The 27,612-nt window shown below is 39.8% G+C and overlaps 2 protein-coding genes and 1 long non-coding RNA gene across 3 annotated transcripts; 1 reads left to right on the forward strand and 2 right to left on the reverse strand.

Annotated features, from left to right (window-relative positions):
- Nucleotides 1-17,142: 17,142 nt before the first annotated feature.
- LOC134214822 (diacylglycerol kinase epsilon) lies at nucleotides 17,143-20,479 on the reverse strand. Its single transcript, XM_062694119.1, has 4 exons — nucleotides 19,549-20,479; nucleotides 18,872-19,416; nucleotides 18,610-18,775; nucleotides 17,143-18,145 (listed from the first exon to the last, which is right to left on the reverse strand). The coding sequence occupies exons 1-4, from the start codon at nucleotides 20,165-20,167 to the stop codon at nucleotides 17,856-17,858; spliced, it is 1,620 nt and encodes a 539-aa protein (XP_062550103.1). The 5' UTR covers nucleotides 20,168-20,479; the 3' UTR covers nucleotides 17,143-17,855.
- A 2,021-nt stretch (nucleotides 20,480-22,500) lies between these two features.
- Nucleotides 22,501-23,904, forward strand: LOC134214823 (zinc finger protein 93-like). Its single transcript, XM_062694120.1, has 2 exons — nucleotides 22,501-22,775; nucleotides 22,843-23,904. Exons 1-2 carry the CDS (start codon nucleotides 22,622-22,624, stop codon nucleotides 23,850-23,852), a joined length of 1,164 nt encoding a protein of 387 aa, XP_062550104.1. The 5' UTR covers nucleotides 22,501-22,621; the 3' UTR covers nucleotides 23,853-23,904.
- A 2,216-nt stretch (nucleotides 23,905-26,120) lies between these two features.
- Nucleotides 26,121-27,405, reverse strand: LOC134214824 (uncharacterized). The gene is made up of 4 exons (XR_009979927.1): nucleotides 27,171-27,405; nucleotides 27,026-27,112; nucleotides 26,886-26,961; nucleotides 26,121-26,830 (listed from the first exon to the last, which is right to left on the reverse strand). It is a non-coding gene; the product is annotated as an uncharacterized LOC134214824 (long non-coding RNA).
- Nucleotides 27,406-27,612: the final 207 nt, after the last annotated feature.

Here is a 27,612-nt window from a genome sequence, read left to right on the forward strand (position 1 = left end):
TGATTTCTAGAAAACTATAACTAACTAAGGGTCAAAATCAGTTGGAACCTATAAATATATGTAAAACCATCGTACTATGTGAATGTGGAAGTATTTTTGTTTTACATAATAAAAATAATAGCAAAATACAAAAAGTTACATTTTTTATGTAACTTTTCATGTTTGTTTGCTCAACATTCTGGAGCGATGCTAGCATACTGTCCGCAAAACTTGCACGGGAACACTCAGTTGGGCAACAAAATAACTTTTCTCAGTGGTTAATATGATATAAAATTGCTTCCATCTTCAAAAACGTAACGATTTTCGAAAATATGTTTTACTGGCCAAAACGCCCCAGTGTAGGCAGGACGGTATGCCCTTACCAACTGGACACAAGCGCGGCGAGCTTGCAGCAGTTGCTTCCAAATGATATGGAAATTATTGAAATGTAATTAAAACCTGATTAAATGGACGTATGGTGGTTTTTGAATGTCAAGCACATAAGGATGCGTAGCCTTTCTATTATTGGAGTGAGAAAATACTAATGAAGCGCTATGGAACGTCTTTGGCTAAGGTGGGGCGTATTGCCCAGGCACTTTTTGAAATCCATTTTTTCACGACTTTTCAAAAAAGCATTATTACGTGTTATCTGTAATATTTTTATATGACTACTCACGGGCAATGCATTTGCGACTTCTTGCACTACCAAATAACACAAAGTTTGCATAAATTGCGATGAAATGTAAAAAGTTATCAAGGTTTTGCCTTAGGGGGGGCATATTATACCGTCTTACCCTAAAAAGTAATCGGAATACTATCAACCCAAAAGCAATGTTCTAATAATGAAAAGAATGCCATGAAAAGAGATAACATTAATATCGTACATCGTAATAACCTATTCAGATTACGTGCTTCATGGCATGATAAAGATTATCTTGGATTCAATGTTGAATCATCACATTTTCATTTAATATGATATCCAAATTGGAAACACCTCACAGTTGCGATGCTCTCCTGCATTATGATAAGCGAGCTTGCTTTCGTACGATTGATAATTTATAATGTTGCTTCTAATCTATCTATTTTGTGATTGTTGCGCATCGTAGACAAACATTGGCGTATTGGAGTATCCCTCGTCATCCTTACGAAAAAACCGAAGACTGCATATATAAAGATTCGTTCCCAATGTAGAACAGTTCTAAGGAATATACTTTCCTATATAGATAGTAGAATCTATAGATGAGCGAAAGCATAGCTGAGTCGATTTTTTTGCCCGTGCACACGCGCATATGACGTCACAGCCCTTAACGTTTCCATTGAAATCGTGACGTCATGCTCGTTTGGAGACACGTTTGACAGTTCGTTTGGAGACAAAGGATTTATCTTCGCTCATCTATATATTCCACTATCTATACTTTCCTACACATGTTGAATCAAATTTACATTTTTACCATGCTGACTCAAAAATATTATATCAATTTCAGAGGAATTTTATTTTCGTCTGATAAATAAGTTAAAATGAATAAAAGACGAACATTTCATCAAAAAGCGCCTGAAAATAGAAGTTTACTCTACAAATAAATCAAATTAGATTTCATCAAATATAAATTGGTTAGTAACAGCATAGGAGAGACCTTCTTTTGGATGCAATCCGTCATTTTTAAAAACAATGCAAAAAATTAATGATAGAAAAATAAATATCATTATACTTCGGCTACAGATCTTGCTCTTTGTAGTCTTGGAAAAAAGTGTTATAATTTTCTGATCATATGGTATTTGTTTACACTTGAAAATGACAGAACGATGTTCCCGTTCCCAATTATAACAGTTTTGGCTCATCAAAAGGGGGTCAACTTTTGGATTGGATTTTGTTCGAAGATCCACTTATGTTATGTGGTAAAATGGTGTACTTTTAGTATTTTCGGGTTAAACAGCCTATTTTTTAATTATTTGGTAGGCTCAGTCATTATCATACTTTACGGTGCCAATTTCAGTATTATATGCAAAAATCCAACAAACAACGTTCAATTTATATTCTTGAGGAAGATGCGTGGGTGGGAAGATGCTTGTTATTGTGAAAGTAGTAAACGAAAATAAACCTGATTAATCCACCTAGCGGTGTTAATGCCTTTCTAGTGCGTATGAAAAAAATAGTATTTTTGCCATACCTTTTAGGCCCATTGTGCGATCTGGCCAATTTTTATTAGAAAACAAAAGGATATGATTCCACGTCGAACTTGTTCCGAACAAATCGGTTAAGTCTAGATCAACATTTGGCGTAACAGCCAAATTTTATTCCTTCTGATTCTTTGTCCACATATATAGCTAAATATGTAGACGAAGAACCAGAAGGAATAAATATTGGCTGTTACGCCCTTTCCAAATGTTGGTCTTGAAGTATAAGTGCCAAAAAAATAAGTGAGTTTTTTTGCGCACATACATACACACGCACAGACATATATCAACTGGTATCTAATACTATGGGTCTCCAGGCACCGTATAACAGTTCGTTTTTGGAACAAACGTATAGCCTTTACGTATACTTAGTATAGGAGAAAGGCAAAAAGGTTTAATATATCAATTTAAAGTAATATATTTTCACATAAATCATTCATAATCCACGATATACTATTTAATAATCTGCACACAGATAGCTTTTGAATGACAGCTAAAAATTTAAATATCTTCTCAGAGATGTCTGAGAATGGAAATCGGGGAGAAACAAACTTTTCAGTCTCGTGTTCATCAATTTTAGTAATTTGTTACCATCGTTTATTTATTTCTAAGCTCAGTCGCAGACTGTGGTAACTGAAATGCCATTTAGGCAGCAGCCAGAAATATGAATACACTTAAAGGATATTCAAAAAGAAATTGAAGCGGTACACGATTAAATTGAGCAGAAAATATTATATCTGTTAAACAAACATAATTTTGCTATTTGTTTACCCTCAGCTTTCTCATGGACGGTTGCAGCTGAAATAGCCTTTAGATGAAAGATAGGAGTATAAATATTTACTCAGAGGATGTTTCTGGAGGGGATTTGAAGGGAAAACATACTTTCTTAGTCGATGCAGAATATAACAAAATTGAGTATAAAATTGTGTTACCATCAAAGAAACACAGTAAAGTTATTTGTTTACCTTTTGCTTGGTCGCGAACGGTCGCAGCTGAAATAGCCTTTAGATGACAGATTAGAGTGTAAATATTTACTCACAGGATGTTTCTGGAGGGATTTGAAGGGAAATATATTTTCGTAAAGGATAAAGATTACAAAATTTGGGAGAAAATTGTTTTTCCGTCGGAGAAACATAGTAAAGTTATTTGTTTACCATTAGCTTGGTCGCAAACGGTCGCAGCTGAAATAGCCTTTAGATGTCAGATTAGAGTGTTAATATTTACTTAGAGGATGTTTCTGGAGGGGATTTGAAGGGGAAACATACTTTCTTGGAGGATGAAGATAACAAAATTTAGAAGAAAATTGTTTTTCCGTCGAAGAAACATAGAAAAGTTATTTGTTTACCATTTGCTTGGTCGCAGATGGTCGCAGCTGAAATAGCCTTTAGATGATAGATAATAGTGTAAATATTTACTCAGGGAATGCTTTTGGAGGGGATCTGAAGGGGAAACATATTTTATTGGTGGATGATAATCATGAAATTCAGAAGAAAATTGTGAATCCGTTCATCAAACACAGTAGAGTTTTTCGTTGACCATTTGCTTGGTTGCGGACGGTCCCAGCTGAAATAGCATGTAGACGACAGATTAGAGTGTAAATATTTACTCAAAGGATATTTCAAGAGGGAATTCAAGGGTAAAACATAAGTTTCATGAGGTATGCCAACATTTTCACGTATAGTTTATTTAGCTGGATTATCTTAAATCCGAAGCCTTATACAGAGCATATTAGCTCAAATTCTATGAAAATGACGATTGCATCTTATATAGTATACCATAAAGTAGCAGTTTAGGGATAACTTGTTGAATTTCGATAAAGTCATGATTTTATATTTATGACCTATGGGGGAACCACTGTGCGACGACCGCCGCGGTACGACCTAGAGCGACTGAAGCAACCTGATGTCGCCACTGCGTACGCGCAGTAGCTCGATGGGGCCCCTCTTGAGGACTGCTGGAATACAGTCAAAGCAGCCATTAACGACGCAGCGGAGAACAACGTCGGATATATGGGACGAAGTCGACGGAACGATTGGTTCGACTAAGAGTGCAGACAGATTCTGGAGGAGAAGGACGCAGCGCGGGCGAGCGGTCGCACTGCAGCAAGGTACCCGGCAGAACGTGGAACGTTATAGACGGAAGCGGAGACAGCAGACCCGCCTTTTTCAGGAGAAGAAATGCCGCCTGGAAGTAGCGGAGTGCGAGGAGATGGAACAGCTGTGCCGTTCTCAAGAAACACGCAAGTTCTACAAGAAGCTAAACGCATCCCGCAAAGGCTTCGTGCCGCGAGCCGAAATGTGCCGGGATAAGGATGGGAGCATCTTGACGGACGAACGTGTGGTGATTGAAAGGTGGAAGAACATTTGAATGGCGCTGAGAGTACAGGCAGTGAAAGTCAAGGCAGCGGAGGAGATGACTACGTCAGTTCAGCGGACGATGGAAGCCAACCAGCCCCCACCTTGAGGGAAGTTAAGGATGCCGTCCAACAGCTAAAGACCAATAAAGCAGATGGTAAGGATGGTGTCGGAGCTGAGCTCATCAAGATGGGCCCGGAAAAGCTAGCCACTTGCCTGCACAAACTGTTAGTCAGAATCTGGGAAACTGAACAGCTAGCGGAGGAGTGGAAGGAAGGGGTTATATGCCCCATCTACAAGAAAGGCGACAAGCTGGAGTGTGAGAACTTTCGGGCAATCACCATCCTTAATGCCGCCTACAAAGTGATATCCCAGATCATCTTCCGTCGTCTGTCACCATTAGTGAATGAGTTCGTGGGAAGTTATCAAGCTGGCTTCGTTGACGGCCGCTCGACAACGGACCAGATCTTTACTGTACGGCAAATCCTTCAAAAATGCCGTGAATACCAGTTCCCAACGCACCATCTGTTCGTTGATTTCAAGGCGGCATACGACAGTATAGACCGCGCAGAGCTATGGAATATTATGGACGAGAACAGCTTCCCTGGGAAGTTTACCAGACTGATCAAAGCAACGGTGGATGGTGTGCAGAACTGTGTGAAGATTCCGGGCGAACACTCCAGTTCGTTCGAATCGCGCCGGGGACTAAGACAAGGTGATGGACTTTCGTGCCTGTTGTTCAACATTGCACTAGAAGGTGTCATGCGGAGAGCCGGGTTTAATAGTACGATTTTAAACAGATCCAGTCAATTTATTTGTTTCGCGGATGACATGGACATTGTCGGCCGAACATTTGCAAAGGTGGCAGAACTGTACACCCGACTACGTGAAGCAACAAAAGTTGGACTGGTGGTGAATGCGTCAAAGACAAAGTACATGCTTGTGGGCGGAACCGAGCGCGACAGGGCCCGCCTGGAAAGTAATGTTACTATATGCGGGGCTGATAACAATGTTAGTCGTGAAATACGAAGACGCATCATCTGTGGAAGTCGGGCTCCAGAAGAAACTGCGTTCAAAAAAGATTCACCACCGCACCAAATGTACCTACACATACAAAATAATGCGTGTATGATGCATGGCAAACCGTTCTCTGCTGAGAGTGCACGTGTTGGACAACATGTGGCGGTGCGTAGTTTTGGTATTGTGGAGTAAAATATAACGCGCCCCCATCGCAGCATTTTAGTTGCCTCATATCCAAGGAATGTAAAATAACAACATTGCCAATGACAACAACATTATCCTCTCTTGTAAATGTTGGGACAAACTCAACTCGCAATAAGCGTTTGTCCCAAACTGCAACAGAATAGGACAATGATCGCCTGCCACGCATTTTGAGAAGTAGTCGGTTTCCGATGATGTTTTAGGTTAAATTAGTATCAGCAGCGCCGTAGCGTGTGGTTGGCCAGGTAGGCCCTCGCCAAGGGCGCCAGGCCTTTGGGGCGCCGAAATCCAGAATTGAGCTTTTGGAAATGATGGTAAATCCTATCAAGATTTTTTTACGCGGTTGGATGCCACTTGAATTTTCTTGTTTTTTTGTGATTTTTTTGGTGGAGTTTACTCATTGTTTTATTGATGTTGAAGGTCTAAATCGTTTAAAATCAAACCATGTAATAAACCTTGATGTATTCTCAAATTCACTGATTCAAAGTGTTTCAGATTCACCAGAGCTTTTACCAGACGACGGGGGACTATATCCGTTTTACTTCCGAAAGACCATTTCTCTCCAATAACTGATACCCGGGCCCTCCTTAGCCGTGCGGTAAGACGCGCAGCTACAAAGCAAGACCATGCTGAGGGTGGCTGGGTTCGATTCCCAGCGCCGGTCTAGGCAATTTTCGGATTGGAAATTGACTCGACTTCCCTGGGCATAAAAGTATCATCGTGCTAGCCTCATGATATACGAATGCAAAAATGGTAACTTGGCTTAGAAACCTCGCAGTTAATAACTGTGGAAGTGCTTAATGAACACTAAGCTGCGAGGCGGCTCTGTCCCAGTGTGGGGATGTAATGCCAATAAGAAGAAGAAGAAGAAGAACTAATACAGGTACCAGAACGTCGGCTCTGGGAGCATCTTCACTAACTTTTTTTTATCATTTATCTGATGAAAAAGGAAGTGAAAATGGGAAGGAACAAGAAATACAATTGAAAAAAAGAATGGAACAAGTTTCTGGGGAAGAAGCCCTAGATGAGGACTTCAATAAGCCAAAGGCGAAACACAGAGTAGACTGTAAAAATCGCGTATAATTTTTGTTCGTGATTAAGAAATCTAAGCGGGTTTCAAATACATTCGACTCTCTACATCTCGATGTTTAATATCTCGATATCTCTCCCTATGGTGATGGTTTTCTTGGTCCCTTCAATCTACATAGATTTGAGCTTTCTACATCTCGATAACCTCCCTCTCTCGATATCTCTCTATCTCGATGTGTTCTGGACGTTCTGGTCATATTTTGTTCAGGATTATTTTTCCTTCCCTGTATTGTTGTCGTTTTTTATAGCAACGAGCTTTTTCGATCTAATACCCATTTCAATTTTCCTCCCATTACTCGATCTCTCCTTATCTCGATGGTCTGTAATAGCGACTGTAATAGATCTTCGGAAGTAGTGATAGGGAGTTTGGCAAACTATTTGAGGCTCTATCGCATTCTATCGTTAACTATCGCATATGATGCAGTGATATTTCCAATTCTTTTTAACCAGACAATTGCATGATGGTGAAAAAACAAGCAAAGCTGTTGAATATTCGATGATATTTGTAATTTGATTTTTTATTCTGGGTCTATACAATCTGGTAAAGCTTTAAACGAGGCATTTATCTACAGACATGATGAGTCGAGAATCTGCTTCGAGGGATTTCAGTAATGATGGCAACTGATCCACTTGAAAGTTATTGGCCTAACCAATGCAACCAATGCTACCAAGCTACCGATCAACGTGGATAAACCCACTCCAGGAATAGGTCCGGAGTTGTTTCTTTTTTAATACGACTTGGTCCAATCGATATTTCTACCTTCTACCAATCCTCTCCAAAGTTGTACTTCATTTGAAGTCCAGTAGTTCTTTCAAACCACCGACCAAGGTCATTCGATCCACTCCAAAGCAGGGTTCTTCTTGATGCGACTACGTCCGATAGTGATCCAACCACTGCCTGACCTGACTTAAGGGATGGATTTTATTGGCCTAGCTAAATACACTAGTTTTTATTTTGCTTGCGTTGCACAGTGGTTCCCCCATAGGTCATAAATATAAAATCATGACTTTATCGAAATTCAACAAGTTATCCCTAAACTGCTACTTTATGGTATACTATATAAGATGCAATCGTCATTTTTATAGAATTTGAGCTAATATGCTCTGTATAAGGCTTCGAATTTAAGATAATTCAGTTAAATAAACTATACGTGAAAATGTTGGCATACCTCATGAAACTTATGTTTTACCCTTGAATTCCCTCTTGAAATGTCCTTTGAGTAAATATTTACACTCTAATCTGTCGTCTACATGCTATTTCAGCTGGGACCGTCCGCAACCAAGCAAATGGTCAACGAAAAACTCTACTGTGTTTGATGAACGGATTCACCATTTTCTTCTGAATTTCATGATTATCATCCACCAATAAAATATGTTTCCCCTTCAGATCCCCTCCACAAGCATTCCCTGAGTAAATATTTACACTATTATCTATCATCTAAACGCTATTTCAGCTGCGACCATCTGCGACCAAGCAAATGGTAAACAAATAACTTTTCTATGTTTCTTCGACGAAAAAAACCATTTTCTTCTAAATTTTGTTATCTTCATCTTCCAAGAAAGTATGTTTCCCCTTCAAATCCCCTCCAGAAACATCCTCTAAGTAAATATTAACAATCTAATCTGACATCTACAGGCTATTTCAGCTGCGACCGTTTGCGACCAAGCTAATGGTAAACAAATAACTTTACTATGTTTCTCCGACGGAAAAACAATTTTCTCCTAAATTTTGTAATCTTTATCCTTTACGAAAATATATTTCCCCTTCAAATCCCCTCCAGAAACATCCTGTGAGTAAATATTTACACTCTAATCTGTCATCTAAAGGCTATTTCAGCTGCGACCGTTCGCGACCAAGCAAAAGGTAAACAAATAACTTTACTGTGTTTCTTTGATGGTAACACAATTTTATACTCAATTTTGTTATATTCTGCATCCACTAAGAAAGTATGTTTCCCCTTCAAATCCCCTCCAGAAACATCCTCTGAGTAAATATTTATACTCCTATCTTTCATCTAAAGGCTATTTCAGCTGCAACCGTCCATGAGAAAGCTGAGGGTAAACAAATAGCAAAATAAGGCATTTTATGAGACGTTTCGCGGTGGCCCGTTTATTTACTTCTAATGTTTTGTTTTGGTATGATTCTGCGTGGCGTGAACATTCCGTTAGGTCCGAACACAAAATAATGTTTGTAACGTTTTACTTTTCATTCGTGTTTTCTTCAGCATTTCATGCTTAGAATGCAATGGTATGAATTATCTAACGATACATTTTAAGAATCATATGAAAAACTATGTTCTAAAACCCTGGTAGACGAAAAGTAAAACAGGCAGAATTGATGATGGGACCCATCGGAATGTTCGGCGTGAAATTACCAAACAAACGGGCTCCCACTAATTGTCAAAGTAGATAAACACGAGAAAAACAGCTGTTTCGATCTGTCTCATAAAATGCCTTATTATGTTTGTTTAACAAATATAATATTTTCTGCTCAATTTAATCGTGTACCGCTTCAATTTCTTTTTGAATATCCTTTAAGTGTATTCATATTTCTGGCTGCTGCCTAAATGGCATTTCAGTTACCACAGTCTGCGACTGAGCTTGGAAATGAATAAACGATGGTAAAAAAATACCAAAATTGATGAACACGAATATTATGTTTCTCCCCGATTTCCATTCTCAGACATCTCTGAGAAGATATTTAAATTTTCAGCTGTCATTCAAGAGCTATCTGTGTGCAGATTATTAAATAGTATATCGTGGATTATGAATGATTTATGTGAAAATATATTACTTTAAATTGATATATTAAACCTTTTTGCCTTTCTCCTATACTAAGTATACGTAAAGGCTATACGTTTGTTCCAAAAACGAACTGTTATACGGTGCCCGGAGACCCATAGTATTAGATACCAGATGATATATGTCTGTGCGTGTGTATGTGTGTGTATGTATGTGCGCAAAAAAAAACTCACTTATTTTTCAGGCACTTATACTTCTAGACCAACATTTGGAAAGGGCGTAACAACCAATATTGATTCCTTCTGATCCTTCGTCTACATATTTAGCTATATATGTGGACAAAGAACCAGAAGGAATAAATTTTGGCTGTTACGCCAAATGTTGATCTAGACTTAACCGATTTGTTCGGAACAAGTTCGACGTGGAATCATATCCTTTTGTTTTCTAATAAAAATTGGCCAGATCGTACAATGGGCCTAGAAGGTATGGCAAAAATACTATTTTTTCATACGCACTAGAAAGGCATTAACACCGCTAGGTGGATTAATCAGGTTTATTTTCGTTTACTACTTTCACAATAACAAGCATCTTCCCACCCACGCATCTTCCTCAAGAATATAAATTGAACGTTGTTTGTTGGATTTTTGCATATAATACTGAAATTGGCTCCGTAAAGTATGATAATGACTGAGCCTACCAAATAATTAAAAAATAGGCTGTTTAACCCGAAAAATACTAAAAGTACACCATTTTACCGAATAATTTCCGTAATATATATTTATGACCGCTCTCCTATGGGAATGGAACCACTGTGCGTCGGTACCGGCGCAGTTTCACCATCACCAGATAGTGGTCAGAGTCGATGTTAGCGCCACAATATGTCCTGACGTCGATAATGTCGGAAAAGTGCCGTCCATCAATCAGAACGTGGTCGATTTGTGATTCTGTCTGCAGTGGTGATCTCCAGGTGTACCAATACGGGAGGCTGTGTTGGAAGTAGGTGCTGCGAATGGCCATATTTTTGGAGGCGGCGAAATCAATTAGTCGTAGGCCGATGACCGTAGTATGCACGGACGATAGAATAAGCTCGTTTATGTGATGTCTACATGGTAACCAGAGTATATTTTATAAAGAAATGTTCTCTCCAATACTCACTCAATCTACGTAGCTGCACCATTCTTCCATCCTTTCAAAACAGAAAAAAAAAATTAAAAATAAACTAATGGAAAAATTGTGATATTTTACCGTAGTGGGCAGCTGTGTCGTCAAAGCTCATAGCTTTAACGTTGCTCCTTATTTCCCAATTGGACAACAACGTCCGAAAAGACATTACCGGTACTCGAAATCATCGGTGGAGCTCCAAGCAGCTGATTGGAGAGTTACTCCAGTAACCAGAATCGCGATACGGTCAACATGATCTTTGCCGATAAGAGTGTTAACTATTTTTCCATCCCAGTGAACCTTGAGCACATCATCAGGTTGAAATGTTTTCCGTATCTTGGCCACTGTCGATCTACGCCATTTTGCCCGCTTTCTTCCTATCGAACTCTCATTAATATTATTTTTAGTTGTTACGTCTACTCCCATGACTTCGGCTGCTGCAGCAAGAATAACAGCTGCTTGATAGTTGCTTACCTTTGCAGCGTCTAATGCAAGGACCAACTCTTACGAAATTACGTCTTTTCGTCCATGGCAAACATTCTCAATAGGAATTATTTCCGCATCAGACGTATCTTCAACATCGCTATCGGGGATCTCGGTGGGATGTGGAGGGCCTTCAAATAATTTACGTGTAATATTACCACAATTAAATAGTTCCTTCAAACTCACCAGTAGTTCTTTTCTCTTCCTTAAGTTGTTCACTACAACCTACGATTGGCATTCATATTCGAAAAAAAAGTTGCTCGTGTGCTCATTTCAAATTCTTTGGACGAAGAGTTCGTGACTTCAGATGCTCATAGTATAAATCCAAACTGTTCTTCAACTTCCTTTTCCTCTCCGTCGATGCTCCTGCAGCTATCTCCCCCTCCATACGTTTTACAGCATCTTGGGTTGGAATGTCAAACAATTGATCTAGCTTAGCCGAAACGTTTGATTGTTGGCTTAACCCCCTTGACTTGCTTTTGCCGAAGATTTTCTCGATCTTTTCGATGCTTCGAATCTCCTGCACAAAAGGGACATCTATGGTATTCCACAATTTATGAACCTTTTGAACAATGACTCTTGCGCTTTCTCTAACGGATTTGTTTTCTGAACGATGATGATAAAAAATACGATGAGGACTTCTCTCACTCTCTCCTTAGCCATGTGGTAAGTCGTGCGGCTACAAAGCGAAACCATGCTGAGGGTGGCTGGGTTCGATTCCCGGTGCCGGTCTAGGCAATTTTCGGTTTGGAAATTGTCTCGACTACCTTGGGCATAAAAGCATCATTGTGTTAGCCTCATGATATACGAATGAAACAATGGTAACTTGGACTAGAAACACGGCAGTTAATAACTGTGGAAGTGCTTAATGAACACTAAGTTTCGAGGCGGCTTTGTTCCAGTGGGGGATGTAATGCCAATAAGAAGAAGACTTCTCTACTGCCCGGTAGTTTTGATTTTTGAACAATTTCTTGCCTTCTTTCTTTCGTTCGGTTAGTCGGTAAAAGATGCAAGGTGTTCGAAAAAACTCATTAGTGGTCGACTTTAGTGTTCTACCAATTCTTCCGGAAGCTGGCAAAGTGCAGCATTTCTTGGAGAAAGAAATAAATCTCCAATACGGGAAATTAAGAGCATACAGCTGCACAACACACGCAACTGTGTGCTCATTGAAATTAACAATCCCGAAATTGTCGCGCGTTATCAGTTGGAACACAATTGGAAAAGCACAATGCTTTCCTCGAACAAAGAATACGCTAGCAGAAGAATGAATTCTGTCATCCAAAGAAAAAGTAGAATCATGAAAATAATTTCACAGCGAGGTATGGGATGCAGCTTTCAAAATTTCAAAATGAAATTTATTTACAAATAATTTATAGCATGAGGTTAGAATTTTGATTATCTACTTTATACATAAATTAATTTGATTGTTAATGACAATGAAGTTTTTTCTTGAAATGATTCCGGAGATGGTACTACTTTTAATCTTTATTAAATTTCTAATCCCGCCTAATAAATCATTTTCAAAAAAATCTCTGTTTGTAATTTTTAAAATTATTTTCAATTCCATTGCCTATACCTTGCTGTGTTAAATTTCAGTGATTCTACTTTTCCTCTGATGACAGCGTTCATCCACTTCTCCTCGCGTATTCCGCATCCCAGTTTACATGGATTGCGAGAATGCGAGGCGGTAACTGTTCGAGTGCATGATCTCCCCCCTTCAATGAGTGACACTGTGATTGGGGACTTCATGTTAAAGTATGGTGAGGTAATCTCCTCTCGAAGCAAAATTTGGAAGCACTTCCCGGGTATATCCAATGGTGTGCGTGTGTTAAGAGCCCCGCACATAGGATACGTTTGCGTTGCGTTTGACAGTTTTTCCATCGGAAATGTGTCAAACGCAACGCAAACGTATCCTATGTGCGGGCCTCTTTACGCATGAATCTGCTCCGGCATATCCTTTCGTACATCACAATTGACAACGAAAAAAAGATATTTTAGTTACTAGATAAAAATTGTCGCTTCGGTTCCCTTTGTTCTGCTGTCCGGAATATGTTGGGTACCAAGCTGTCAAATCGTATGGATTTTCCTTCTTTGACATTTAGCTCCCCTATCCTCGCCAGCAAAAGATGTTCCGGACAGCGACGACAGCGACAATCTTTATCTAGTAACTAAAATATCTTTTCAACGAAACGACGATGGTCTCCTATTTTAATCAACCTAAATCGTGTCGACAATGCTGTTTACCGGTTCATCCGGGTCAAAAGTGTTTTCAGCCTAACGTAACAAGCAATAATAAGAAAACTTCCACACCACTTCCATCCGAAGAATTATTTGTTCAGGGTGATTTTCCACCACTGAACGACGAATCGCAGCCAACACAATCTGCATCAAATGTACCTAGAGCTGAAGACGAAAAACAACCAAACGACGACGAATGGACTGACAACGAAGACAATGGATCGGGATCATCGACAGAGTATGTTGAGGCTACATACAAGCGACGAAAATCAAAACAGAGGTTAGATGAGATCGAAACCAAAAAAATGTGTTCTCCACAGTGTTTCTCAAACAGGGGACAGGAAAAATAGTTGGCAATAACTCTTCGAAGGAAAATGTTTTGTTGAAAAAAATATAATTGGTAAGGGTGGTTACAATAAAATGTGAACTTTGTTAATCGGCTCTGTACAGCTGGAAATGGCGGGTGAGCCTTAAATAAATAAATGAATTAAAAAAAATTGCAGGGAATATAAAGTAACAACATTGCCAATGACAACAACATTATTTGCTCTTGTAAATGTTGGGACAAACTCAACTCGCAATAAGCATTTGTCCCAAACTGCAACAGAATAGGACAATGATCGCCTGCCACGCATTTATTGTCGGCGTAGCACCAACTTAGAATTCGGAAGTCCGGACTTCCGAACCGAACTTTCTTCCGAAGTTTTATCTGTCAAACTAATGGATGCGTTGTTTAGCGCATCTTTAGGGGAATCCAGGGCACTACTTCCGAAGTTGGGAAAGTTGCCTGTATCTGGAGAAAAATCCAACTGCGGTATAAAAAGCGGTATAAATTTATTCCGGATACACAATAGAAAAGTAGTCGGATTTCGACGATGTTTTTGGTTAAATAAGTATCAGTTATCAATGTTTACACATATAAACTTAACAATCTGTTGACATGATTTGTGTTTTACTTTTGAAATATACAAGTTATCGCAGGTTGCAAAGTTCACAACAGTTACTTACTTGATACTTGATGGGCTACAGCTCTTCGATGAACCTACGCCTAATGGACTATCCTTCTCCACTGGACTCGATCCTGTGCCAATCGCTTCCAGTCGCCCTGAACATTGAGCGCCCTCAGGTCCTCTTCAACTGCAAAAAGCCATCGTGTACGCGGCCTTCCACGAAGCCTGCGGTATCTTCCGGGTTCTCTACTAAATATTAGCTTCGCTTGACGTTCTTCCGGCATACGAACATCGTGTCCAGCCCACCGTAGTCTGCCGTGTCTCGGTAAACAGGAATCGCCGAGTATTGTCCGCATCACCTTACGCCCAAACACTCCGAAAGATCTGCGATCAGCCTCCTTTAACGTCCATGTGTCATGGCCGTATAATACCACCGGAAGAATCAGAGTCTTTGGCTTCGTTTGCAGACTACAGGACTTAAGCTGGTTACGAAGTCCGTAATAGGCCCTATTTACAGCTACAATACGCCTATTAACCACGCGAGTAATATCATTATCGCACGTCACTAATGTTCACATAAATTCTTCTACCACTTCAAATTTTTCACCATCCAGCGTCATTTCACTACCACCACCACTAATGAATCCACGTTGATTGCCAGCGACCATGTACTTCGTTTTGCTGGTATTGATCGTGAGTCCAATCCTCGCTGTCTCCCTCTTAAAAAACACAAAAGCCTCTTCCACGGCACGGCGATCAATCCCGATAATATCGATATCGTCCGCAAATCCCAGGAGCATATGCGATCTTGTGATAATGGTACCGTTTCTTTGCACACCAGCTCTCCTAATCGCTCCCTCGAGCGCTATATTGAACAGTAGATTCGAGAGTGCATCACCCTGGTTCAATCTATCGAAGGTAATAAATGTTGTCGATATTTCATCCGCAATCGCAACCCTTACACTTGATTTCGATCCGTCCAACGTTATACGAATCAGCCGTAGGCGACACAAGCAAAGCTTGAGAGCAAATCGATAACTTGTTAACTTCCGCTAACTAATTAACTGATAACTTCCTTCGACAATCGCTGGATATTGTAACGAATCGTTCGCTGTGATCTTTCGTTCGATACAGTTGACAACCGTGATAGAATTTTACTGACAACGAGGTAGTGATTAGAGTCAATGTTCGGACCTCTGAATCTTCGCACATCGATAACATACTTGAATGCAGTGTTAGTCGTGGGGTCCACGGCTCGGAATTCACGTTCTCCGGATCTTGGCCATCGGACTTCTTTAATAGCAGCCACGTTCACTCCAACCTTCTGCAGTTCACGAGCCAGAAGGCTCACTCGTCCAGGTTCATTAAGGGGCCTGACGTTCCAGGTACCGAGTTTCCAATCATAGTTCTTATTTCGTTGCCGGGTCGGTTGCCAAAAATAACGTTCTCTTTTTCTTCTATCTCCATTTTTCGTAGTATTTGAGAGGCTTCAATAAGCTACCTTACCGTGGTCGCGTTACCTATATCGCGCTGGTGGAGCTGCCTCCTTAGGTATAGCTGACGCGATACAGCATTTCGTTAATTATCCGCTAGGTACCAGGGGGCTGTACCGCATCTCCTGGTGAACAGACGCTCGAGACGTACCTTCTCACTCTAGCTGATGTCAGAAGGAAAACATTACCCAGGCTACACTACAGTACACAACCCATAGCTGGCGGTCTTTTGTCATCGGACGACCCGTGGAAGCGTGAGATAGAAACTTGTGGGGACCAGAGCAATGTTGAGCGCTCCTTCGCTCCTTCAACCCTCCATTTTGCATAAACTGGGACGCAACATTATTATTATTAGGTTCGATTTCTCAAAATTAAGCACCTTAATCGCCGGGTACCAAATAACTTTTCATGAAAAGTTCCTAATTTTGAGAAAACCCGCGTTAGATATCTATCGCCATATTTCTGGTGGTTAACTCATGCTGGCTATTTGCGCTTATACGATAGCGCCTGGGTGTGGAAGCGGCGGGTAGAGAATCAGCCTCTGCCAATAATTCATTACTTTTTTGGTATCGGACGAATCTGCTGGCCTACCAATTATGCCATAAAGAAAAGACGTAGGTACCGTATGATCCAGAACCACCCACGACGACTATCTGTGAAGCGGTTGTGACTTTTTGTGATGAGGAAAACCCAATAGCTAGCCGACCATGGGATTGCCGGATAATCTCTTCTGCCCTCAGTTAGTCAGTTACTGTTGGTTGTGGATGTTTTCGAGCTTAAAAGGAAATAGTGCCAAGCACTAATATTCATGAGCTTTTATAAAAGTTAAGAATATGCAATAATTCCAATACAACATTTTTGTAGCTCTTGCCAAAAATTACAATTTAGAGTATCTTAAAAAGTGGCCCGCTCATGCTCTCATAAGTTCTTCATTATTCTGGAACTTGGTCTGCCTTACAACTTAATATTCGATTAGCATTTCCTCAGTAATGAATGCAAAAATAATTAATGTGGATTCTTCTGGGTTTTAATCAGTACGGCGAAAGGCATCTAAGACATTTTTACAAACACTTACCATAGAAATATTTATTGGAAATCATCTCCAGACTTTAGATGCCAATCGGGATTTATTTTGAGATTATGTGTGCCCATATAAGGCGAGCCATAAACAGCCCATGCTTTCGATTTGTTGCTGCTCCGATGAGCAAACAAAAGGATCGATGTGTAACTAGGATGTGATATAAAGAGCAGTAGACCTTTTTGATCGATATTGTAGGTAGTTTGTATTGTTTGGTATACGTTCGCAATTTAAACGTGTCAGGACTTTTTGACACAAATTGTAAGACTTAGATTTAAAATGCAAAAAATAATTTCCTTATGCAGATCAATAAGAAAAAATGCACGCTCATAATGCTCAGATCTAATACAAAGTACATAATTTATACATCAAAAATATCTAACATTCGTCATGATTTTATGTTTGAAAATTTGTTCGTAGACTTATCTACAGTTCCCGTTTAGTTCTTAATGACTAATAATAGTACATATACACAAATATAATGCTAATTAGTAAAAGCATTAAGTTTTTGGTTTTCATATAAACGTGTTGACATTTGTTATGAATGGTTTAAAGACACCTTATCTACTTTGCATTATAAATTACACAAAATATCACTTCAATTAGGTAAACATATGAAAATGACTCCAATTGGTGATTTTTATTTATTATAACTATATACGACTAATCAATTCAACATCTCAATAGTATAGAATTTTATTCTCTGCGAGATATTTCAATTCATCTAGTGGGGCATAATAATTATTAAGTCTGTTCCTATAATATAATTGTATTTATCGGTGAGACTGACTAAAGATTCGCGTTTCATTAGCTTGAATATCGTGGTTTGGTTTCTATGGATATAGAGTGCGACGCGCTACTTACCTTGCGTCAATTCCTCTCCCCCACTCGTTCACTGGGTGACATTGCGCAGCATCGTTGCCTGGCCGCAGTGTCCAATGCTGATATCACAGGGTGTCTGCATCCACGGTTCCCCATCGGCCTGCACCGGCAGCGTTCCGTGCAGTTTGAATTTCACACGGCGGGCCTGCCCTAGCCGCACGGGCCTACTCAAACCGACCTGCAGTTGGGCAATGTGGAAGGATGACACGACACCGAACACCTCCAGGATGCCGTCGGAAATGCTGTGCACCTCGCGCATATCACTCCCACCACCGTGGGTCGGCGAGTCTTTGCTCATCTCTGTTGAAGAGTGTGAAGAACGGAAGGTGTCGTTGAAAAAAATTATATTATAAAAAATATAAAAGAAAAACGATAAGCGAATCTTGGCAATGCGAATAATTCGATGTTCGAAGTTATCTGGTGTTTCGGAAAACACCAATTATTCATTCTGATAAAAACTACTTCATAAATCCTTAAAACCATTTCAATATTTCCCAATATGATTCTAGAATATTAAATATAGACTAGATTAGTGCCATGTCTATTTGGTTTTACCATGATGAAAACTACTCTGCATCAATTGTTAAATCCATATAATACGTATTGAAGTTTCTGACTACGAATTTGTTGTTAATTGGATCAGACTATTAGTCTAGTTTTAGAATATTTGACGAAACAAGGCAGTGATATAAGAATTCTTGATAATTAATGAGCAAAGTGAAAACATCCATAAGAAAATCAAGACTGATAGGTCAAACACTTACCCCACAGTTTAACTCCGGCTCCCCAAGAATCAATATTAAGTACAACTATAGACTGTAGCTCGGGTAAGTCGATCTTGACATCATCCAGATATAGTTCCACTTTCTTTTCTAAATCAACACAGTCCTGTTGGACTACCTGGTGAGTCCCGTAGCACAAATATAAAGCCTAAAATATCAAAGCGAATAAATCAAGTATCATTAGCACACACACATACACAACACTATCAAATTAATAGACAAGATTTGTTTGCAGTTGCCTCACCTTGTTTATAAATCGGCTACTAAACAAATAATACGAACTATCTCTCGCTTTGTGGAAATTCAACGTCACGAGTGCGTCAACACCAATGCTGAAATAATTATACACAAAAACGCTTCTCCTGAACGGGAAACGGGGCACGTGAAACCGACTCTGGTGCTGCACGGAAATCTCCATTAGCCATCGGTCCAGCTGGACCGGCTCGGCCGTCTCGATTTTTCGGAGGTATTCGATCGCATCGAATGTATCCGGTCCTTCTGCACCCCAGCCGAGTACCCTAGAAAGATCGTTACCCGTTCCTAGTGGAAGAATTGCCACTTCGGGCAGGGGTTCAACTTTCATTTGAAGCAACGTATTCAGAACCCAACCAACGGTACCGTCACCACCGGCTACCAAAATTCTGCACGTGGCCGGTGCCGCGTAGATCGCCCACTGAAGCGCTTCCTGTGGTCCATGAGATTCCAGCTCGAAAACCTGTAGCGGATGCAGGATTCCACGCATTGAAGCTACTACTTCTAAGGATCCGCTGCTGCCGGATTTTGAATTGGCTGAAACGAATGGGCTTTGTTAGTGTCACAGCTGTAACGAATTTTAGATAGATTGGAAATTATCAAAATAACAATAAAAAATGTGAAGTTCGTATTTTTTTGTATCACATTACGTTAATACGCCATACATACCAACCACGATCAGCGGTTTCCACTGATCCTTCCATTCCGGAGGAATGATTCCGGTCAAATGAACTTTCGGAGCCCCCTTGGAGCGTGCAGCTAGAATGCACTTTGGAGGAAATATCATACTCTTGAACTCGCCAAAGTCGCACAACGATTTGGAAACTTCACTGAAACACTTATCATGGGCCGACCGTTGACACCAGGCGCACCGCTGACCGTACAAGCCCGGTTCACTGATCTGATCGATATCTCCCGCACATACACAGCATTCGGAAGCTAGTGGCAAGTTCCCCTTCACCCATAGATGGCGGCTTTCCTTTCCGTCGTCGGCTCGACTCCGGATGCGCAGCTCCTTGCATCGAAATTCTATATCCGCCTTCCGGATGCACCCATTGTCCGAACACACGCCACAGTTCTCACAGAAGACCCCATTCGAGGACATCAGAATTTCACAAATCGAACAGAAGCAAGCGCGATTCTGGAACCGTACCGACTTCCAGGCGTGACGGCGCTTGCCGTCCGGAATGTACACTACATCTTCCTTCAAAAAGAATCGCCCAGCCAACCAAACACCCCCAAGAATGAGAAACACCGACAGAAACAGGTTGAACGACCACTCCAACATTTTCTAGCGCTACTGCGTTCGTTCGTTGCTCCACTGTGTGCGGGTGGATGCACCGAGAGAATGTCCTTGGCGACGGCGTCTGTCACCCACGCAAACAATGAAAATATTATTCTTTTTTGATAGCACCACAGTTCCACAGTTTTGAACTAATTACACGTCGACTGCTAAATGCCGTCTCAGATTATATTAAGGAATGTAAACTTTCTTTAGTAAGATGTAAAATTTTTCTTGCGAATTAAAAAGAACACAATTCGACGCGCTGCATTGTATCTTTGAACTGCCACCCACCGCAGCTGATGCGTAAATTTGATTAATCGACATGCGAGCGACTGTTGTTCAATTTAATTAGAGATGTGAGCCGTATAGTCGACATAGCGTCATCATTTCCGGGAAAACAAAAAAAGAGGAAATACGGGAAATGGGCAGGTAACCATTAAGCATTTTAATAAGCCTTATGTTAACCATATATTGTGATTCTCAAGATATTGCAGTTTGCGTTGAGTTCGCCAAATGCACGAAGTTGCAGCAAACATGCAAAAGATCTTACATACAGTGTTGCTGATTAATTTATTTTTCAAGAAGATTATGTTATAATCGAAGTCGTAATGTTTTGTCATTCTATTTAAGCAATATATAATGAGCTATTACTCCACATTTAAAATATTGTGATAGAAAGTTATTTTTTTACAGGAAACTATGATAAAACTAATAAATAAAGTGAAAATGTTTGACATACTTCCCCTGAAAAGTAAGTAAAACATGTTAGCACCACTGCTCCGATGTACACATCAAACTAAAACTAACGTGAATCCAATGAATAACACGCCTAAAACAGACGAATCAGCATGAATTTTGACAGCTCGTTCCTGTGCAAGTTGCTTGCAGGTTGTCTGCAATATAGATAGTGGAATATATAGATGAGCGAAGATAAATCCTTTGTCTCCAAACGAACTGTCAAACGTGTCTCCAAACGAGCATGACGTCACGATTTCAATGGAAACGTTAAGGGCTGTGACGTCATATGCGCGTGTGCACGGGCAAAAAAATCGACTCAGCTATGCTTTCGCTCATCTATAGATTCTACTATCTATAGTCTGCAATGCTAATTTTATTTGCAAATCGCAATATTATAGCATTTTGCTCATTCACCTCTACCTCGCTTAGTTGTGCGCCGCTAAGGTACTTTATCATATTGTGGTACTCACTCACTTTAAGTGAAGAATATTACATCACAAATTAAACACAATTTCTCTAATAAGATCCACTCAAACAATATACCAAACGCAACGCAGGCGAGAGAAAAGCAAAAAACTACTAAAAATCGATAAATTTCACTAAAGAATATCTTTTTGTAAAGGGACAACAATATGCTGCATACCTTAGAAGCGAATGTGGAAAAGCTCGCCGAAAGCTCATTTACTTTTTGCATGGCGCACAACCCGGCGCGTGGAACCCGGCGCGTAACCGTTGAGCTAGTATGCTAATTTTAGAATAATATCTTGAGAATCACAATAATCACCATTTGTTTAGAGAACTGCAGCATATTGCATGGAGTATGCATGCCAGATAACTGATTCATAAGCTGTAGACGCTGTAGATTTAGTCTATAGCGATATTTATTAGTCGTTACTTGAAGAATGGATTCATAAATACCCCGATAAATACAAAAACTTCAATGTTATTACAGATTTTTCATGTTTCCATTTTCATGCTACCCAGCCCTTGAATTGTAGGCAAATAGAATCCTTTTGTTTATTAACCCTTCCCAGACACATATCTGCTCAATTCTGAGGTAGATTAGATGGCAAACACTCATCGACCATCCGAAACCACATACTTGTTCCAAACACAGCAAGCGTTCAAATCCAGTAATTAACGTAATAAGCAAAAAGAAACAAATCTCCAATGGGAAGAAAAAGGAATAATGAATTAAAATGCGTAAATGAATATTTTTCGTTTCATTTTTTTTTTTGTTCCTTCCTTACTCGTCTAAAAATTTTGACATTTTAGCATAGGCGTGGAAAAATAGGTAGGGGCATGCAGTATATCAGCCAAATAATTCGCCAAAAATGGCTTTTGAGCAGCATTAAAGCATTATTTAGGTCTTACTAGCATTGTAGCCAACTTTTTTATGCGACTATAAAACCGAAATAAAGCCGGTTTTAACGGCTTAGTGGTTACTTGGGTAGTCTTTACCTTAGGCCAAACAATCTTGACCACCTTCAACACAATAAATTTTCCCATTGTGTTAAAAATGTGAAATTGTGAAGTACTAGATTATGTCGATGTCGACTGCCAGATTTTTTTTCCTTCTTTTTTGTTTACAAATCGCGATTTGCTCCTCCAAATTTGCACAAAAATCCAAAATGCAAAACTTTAGTTTATGTTACAAATAATTATTCGCTTAATGATAAATAAGTTGTGATTGCAGTGTTGAACTAGTCCAGTAGCAAAATGAATGAAGTTTCTTCCGATGTGAAGAAAATAAAGCAGGAAACTCTTCAATATGAGGAACAGGACCTTTCCGAATCAGAGAATCCTGTCGATAATATTAAACATGAACCGCTGGATATTGAACCGGATGACTTGCCGTCAGCCGGTACTGCAGGTAATATTTTCCTTACTATCCAAAGAACTACTTTTTTATCCCGGTACAATTTACTTCGGTTAAATAGGTGTGCATTATTTCACATGTCCTGATTCGACTTGTGACTTTTCATGCGAACTCGATGGAGTTTTGAGCATGCACATCCGCCTGCGGCACGAGGGCCAGGACTTGGGTCTAATTGAACCAACAACCAATAGCGTCGTTGAGGAAGATGACTCCGTGGTACCAACCATCGATATAACTGGTCCCATCGTACTGATCGAGAGAATCAATAAGAAAAAACAAATAATTCATACGTGCAGTCGGTGCGGAACAGGATTCCGGAAGCTGGAAGTAGCCGAATCTCATATAAAGAAAGTCCATATGGTAGTGAAAAGGTTTACGTGTAGTGTCTGTGGGAAAGGCTTCGATCGTTCCGGTGACTTAGAAATACACACCCGGGTTCACACCGGTGAGCGGCCCTACAAATGTCCTGCCGACGGTTGTGACTACTCGGCTTCCTTGACTAATACCTTGCAAAGACATGTACGCCGTCGGCATAAAGAATTCATCAAAAGCGCCACTCCAAGTGAACAAGAATCAAAAGCTGATATGAAAAAACAACGTACTGAAGAAAATTCAAAGTCTGGTGCAGTCACAAAACCAAATAAAACAAAAACCATCGTTACGCGTTCAAAAAAACACGAATGCTTAACATGTCGAGTCGAATTTACAAAATTCGAATCCCTCCGAGCCCATCGGAACGCTGTACACGGCAAAGCGAAAACATTTTACTGCACCTACTGCAAAGCATCATTCCCCAGCTCTCGAATTTTGTCGAGACACATCCTACTGCACGATGAAGTCCAATCGTTTTCCTGTACCGTCGAAGGCTGTCAATTTACGTTCATATCGGAGGACGATCAGCAGAAACATCTAAAACGACACGAGAAGAAGGCGAATCCTAGCTTGAGGCCATTCGGTTGCGACATATGCGGAAAGCAGTTCGAGCTGAAGTGTGGTCTGGTGCGGCACATTAGTGCCCTACACCCTCGCGAGGTAGCCGTTAAGCTAGAGCCGTCGAATTCGAATACATAAGGTACGATTAGATTGATATGAATTAATTAAACAGTGAGTGACTGTGTATTAACGCGCTGTGTGGGATTTGATGCCGAAAATCCATATACCTATCTAAATGCTGATGAATGTTTTAAAGAATGCAATCGAACCCCGGGAACTTATGTCGAATTCGTTTTTAAAAAGTTCCAACCTAGGTTGGAACCAGTTCCAACCTAAGTGCTGTCAAAGTGTTTTTTTATTCGCTCAGGTTGGAACTAGGTTCGCACTAGTTCCAACCCCAAAGCAGTCGGGTTCGCACTGTGTTGTTTTACGGTTTCGCACCGGGTTCACCAATACAACTGTATTTCAACTGTCAAAACCACGTGGGTGGGTGGGACTGGGTGGAATGAACAAGCAGAAGGAAGAAACGAAACTGTCTGTTTATTAAAATCAAATGCGCGTTGAAAATCTTCTTTTTCGGGAATTTTGTGATATTTGTTATTGTAGTTTTAAATGAAATTAATCCGGTACTGTTGTCTAGATTCATTTTTTTAAAATAATTGTTAGGGAAGTTATGTATTCATAAGTTCATTCAGGTTTTCCTCACAGATTCTGTCCTAAATTAGGTCGGTGGATGGAATTGTGTAGTTTGGAAATTCCTCTTGAAAGCCGTTCACAAAATCCGCTAAGAATAGTCAGAAAAATATATTTGAGGAATACCGAATAGAATTATTTCTTATGCAGAAATTACTTCAGAAATTCTTTCTTTTGAAATTCTTCCAAAAACTCTTTCATGCGTTTCAGAATGTTCGTCGGGAATTCTGCCAGAAATTACTTCAGAAATTCTTTCAGTAATTATTTCTTGAATTGTTGGCGATATCTTTCAGGCATTCCTCCAATTTTTTTTCCAAGGGATCCTTTCGAGATGAATTCCTTTAGAAATTCTTCTAGGAAGATCTTTGAAGACTGTTCCAGGAGTTTTTTCTAGAAGTTGCTCCAGGAATTAATTTGAAAATTCCTACAACATAATTCCTTCAGGAAATCCTTCTGGAATACAGGAACTAACTCGAAATTTCCTTCAGGAATTGCTCAGCATGGTTCGTACATAAATTCCCCCGGAAGTACCTTGAGCAATTCCTCCGGGAGATTCTTGAAAATTGAAAATGCACGGGGCCCAAAATCTGGTGGAAAATTTTCCTGAGCTTTGAGGCTACCTTCATCAGGAGAGGTAGCGAGGAAAAAATAATTAGCGAATCCTGGAGAATTTTTATTACATGCTTCTGAGTGTTCTCCGAAAACTTTAGCAGAAATAGATGAATTTTTGTAGAATGGAAAATCTCTTTGACATGAATTCTATACGGGATTATTGAATATAATTGAATAGGGGAACTGCTCCGATCTCCATCTCACTGAACATATATTCATCTCATCGGGAAACAAAGAAATACAGCACCAATTTCGTCGCCTTTTTTTGTCAACATGCGTGCTCACTGCTGAAAAAAATCACAAAAATAACAAACAATCCAAATTCCTTTACATTGCTTTGTTTTTGATGGGATGAATATCGGAGCCATGAGATGAATTCCAGGAGCAGTTCCCTTATTTATATACACCCAAAAGCAAATTTCACTATCCGCAAAAATCAGTTCACGCACTAAACATATTTATTTATTTATCATAATCTGATTAGGCCAACGCACTACCAGTGCACTGGATGTCCTGGATCATATGTTTCGAATCAAAACAAACACGATGCTACGCACACCAACATATCCAATGACAGATGGAACTGAAAATGTTTTTTTATTCAGGGTTCGGGTTGGCACTGACCCAGGTTTAAAAACGAATTCGACATTAGTCAGTGTTGGTAAAATTATTCACAAATCTCAATTGTGACCTATGCAACTCCTACACAACAGTATTAGCATTTTCCTTAATGTGTTCGTTCATCCTTCGCAAGAATAAACAATCAATCGCTCATCAAAGTAAGCGATTGTGCATTTAAATTCCGGATTGGGCGCCCGCATCACCATTTCTTTAACGCAAGGAAAGTATACAATAAACGGGAATAAAATTAAAAATAAAGTAATATTCACGGCTGTTTAACCACATTAAATAGTAATCGGAAAGCTAATGTCAATCAGCAACCCTTATTTTATCTCTATTTGAGGTTAAATAGAATGTTCAGCCTAGGCATTGAAAAAAATCAGATCATGAGTAAAAATCAACTAAATTCATGCCAACTTGATGCAGAGTTGACAGCCTGACATCATCAAAGTCGGACGCGTTTCTATCATTTAACTCGATCTCGCTTTAAATATATCCCGTGGAAAATGTGTAGCGTGCGGAAGAATACATTGGTGGTGGACTTTAGTGTTCTCCCAGTACGCCCTGATGCTGGGAAAGTGAAGCTATTCCTGGAAAGCCAGTTGAAGCTCCAATATGATAATGTTTCGAGCATACAATTGCACAATAGCCGCAATTGTGTGCTTATTGAGATGAAAAATCAAGAAATTGTCACACGGTATCAATTAGAAAATAATTGGAAATGTAAAATGGTGTGTGCAGACAAGGAATTCCGCATACCGGTTTATGCGGATTGTGAGGCAGTGACCGTGCGGTTGCATGATCTCCCCCCGTCTATGAGTAACAGTGCAATAAGTGATTTCATGCTGAAATATGGTGAGATAATCTCTATCAGAAACGAGGCATGGCGGCACTATTTTCCCGGAATTTCAAATGGTGTGCGAGTGTTGAGGATGAATCTGCTTCGCAATATCCCCTCGTACGTAACTATCGGGAACGAAACCACTATGGTAACTTATTTAAATCAACCAAAATCCTGTCGTCAATGCCTTTTACCAGCCCATCCTGGTAAAAAGTGTCTGGAATCGCGAACTGCAAACGTTGATAATAACAAAACAGCAGCATCATCACCCGACGGGTTGTTCACTCAAACCGACTGTTCGGATTTGTACCAACTTTCTGAAGCAGCACGGATTTGTGGCAGCTCAAAACTAGAAAATTTTGTTTTATTACCCGTAATTCAAGGTATTTGTTACAACTACTTACAAGATTTGGTATGCCTCGTTTCCGATAGTACCGATTCTAAAGCCTTCGACGTTATCTCAGCTTATCTTGACTATCCCTACGCAAATGTATATTTTTAGTTTTATCTCTTCAGGTCACTTCAAAACTAGTTTATTACTTACTAGGACCCCTAAGCTTGCACCCGTAGTATCGATGCAGAAACAGACCAGTTGAATCAGTCGCAACTAAATTTTCGCTCTATTCTTCTACTGTAAATATAATGCACTTTAATCAAGCTGATATGATTTACCATTCATTTTAATTTACGCTGAATCCTTAATTCGAAACACTATTCGTATCGCCTCTTCTTCTGTAGTACCCCTAGCACTAAATTAAGTTTTTTAGGTAAGGTTTAATTCTCGAAAAACAACGTTTTAATATTAACTTTATGATTTTAGATAACAATGGCCGTCTTATCAATTCCATTTTCTCTTATCATTCCATTTCTAGGTATTAGTAGCTAATGAAATATGTGTATGATTTAACCATTAGGAGTGCTCATTCGATCGACACTCGCAAAGGTATAGGTAGGTACACTGAGCAGCATGACGGTGATAACACCGACTTTCCACCAATTAATGAAGCATCGAATCTATCATCGTCTCCCGTAAATGTATTTAATAATACCAAAAAAAGTGCTCGCAGAAAACTGTAAAATTAGATTGTCGGCTCTGTAAAGCTGAATACGGCGCCTGAGCCTAAAATAAAC

The sequence above is a fragment of the Armigeres subalbatus genome, chromosome 2 (genome assembly GCF_024139115.2).
Source record: "Armigeres subalbatus isolate Guangzhou_Male chromosome 2, GZ_Asu_2, whole genome shotgun sequence".
Taxonomy (NCBI): Eukaryota; Metazoa; Arthropoda; class Insecta; order Diptera; family Culicidae; genus Armigeres; species Armigeres subalbatus.

Excerpts from the sequence above, each read along its gene's own strand:
- LOC134214823 (XM_062694120.1), top strand. The coding sequence starts at position 22,622 with ATGAATGAAGTTTCTTCCGATGTGAAGAAAATAAAGCAGGAAACTCTT. Across the intron at positions 22,776-22,842 it reads GCCGTCAGCCGGTACTGCAG|GTGTGCATTATTTCACATGT; the intron begins GTAATATTTTCC and ends TCGGTTAAATAG.
- LOC134214822 (XM_062694119.1), bottom strand. The coding sequence starts at position 20,167 with ATGTTGGAGTGGTCGTTCAACCTGTTTCTGTCGGTGTTTCTCATTCTT. Across the intron at positions 18,776-18,871 it reads GTAGCCGATTTATAAACAAG|GCTTTATATTTGTGCTACGG; the intron begins GTGAGGCAACTG and ends TTGATATTTTAG. Across the intron at positions 18,146-18,609 it reads AGCCGGAGTTAAACTGTGGG|AGATGAGCAAAGACTCGCCG; the intron begins GTAAGTGTTTGA and ends ACTCTTCAACAG.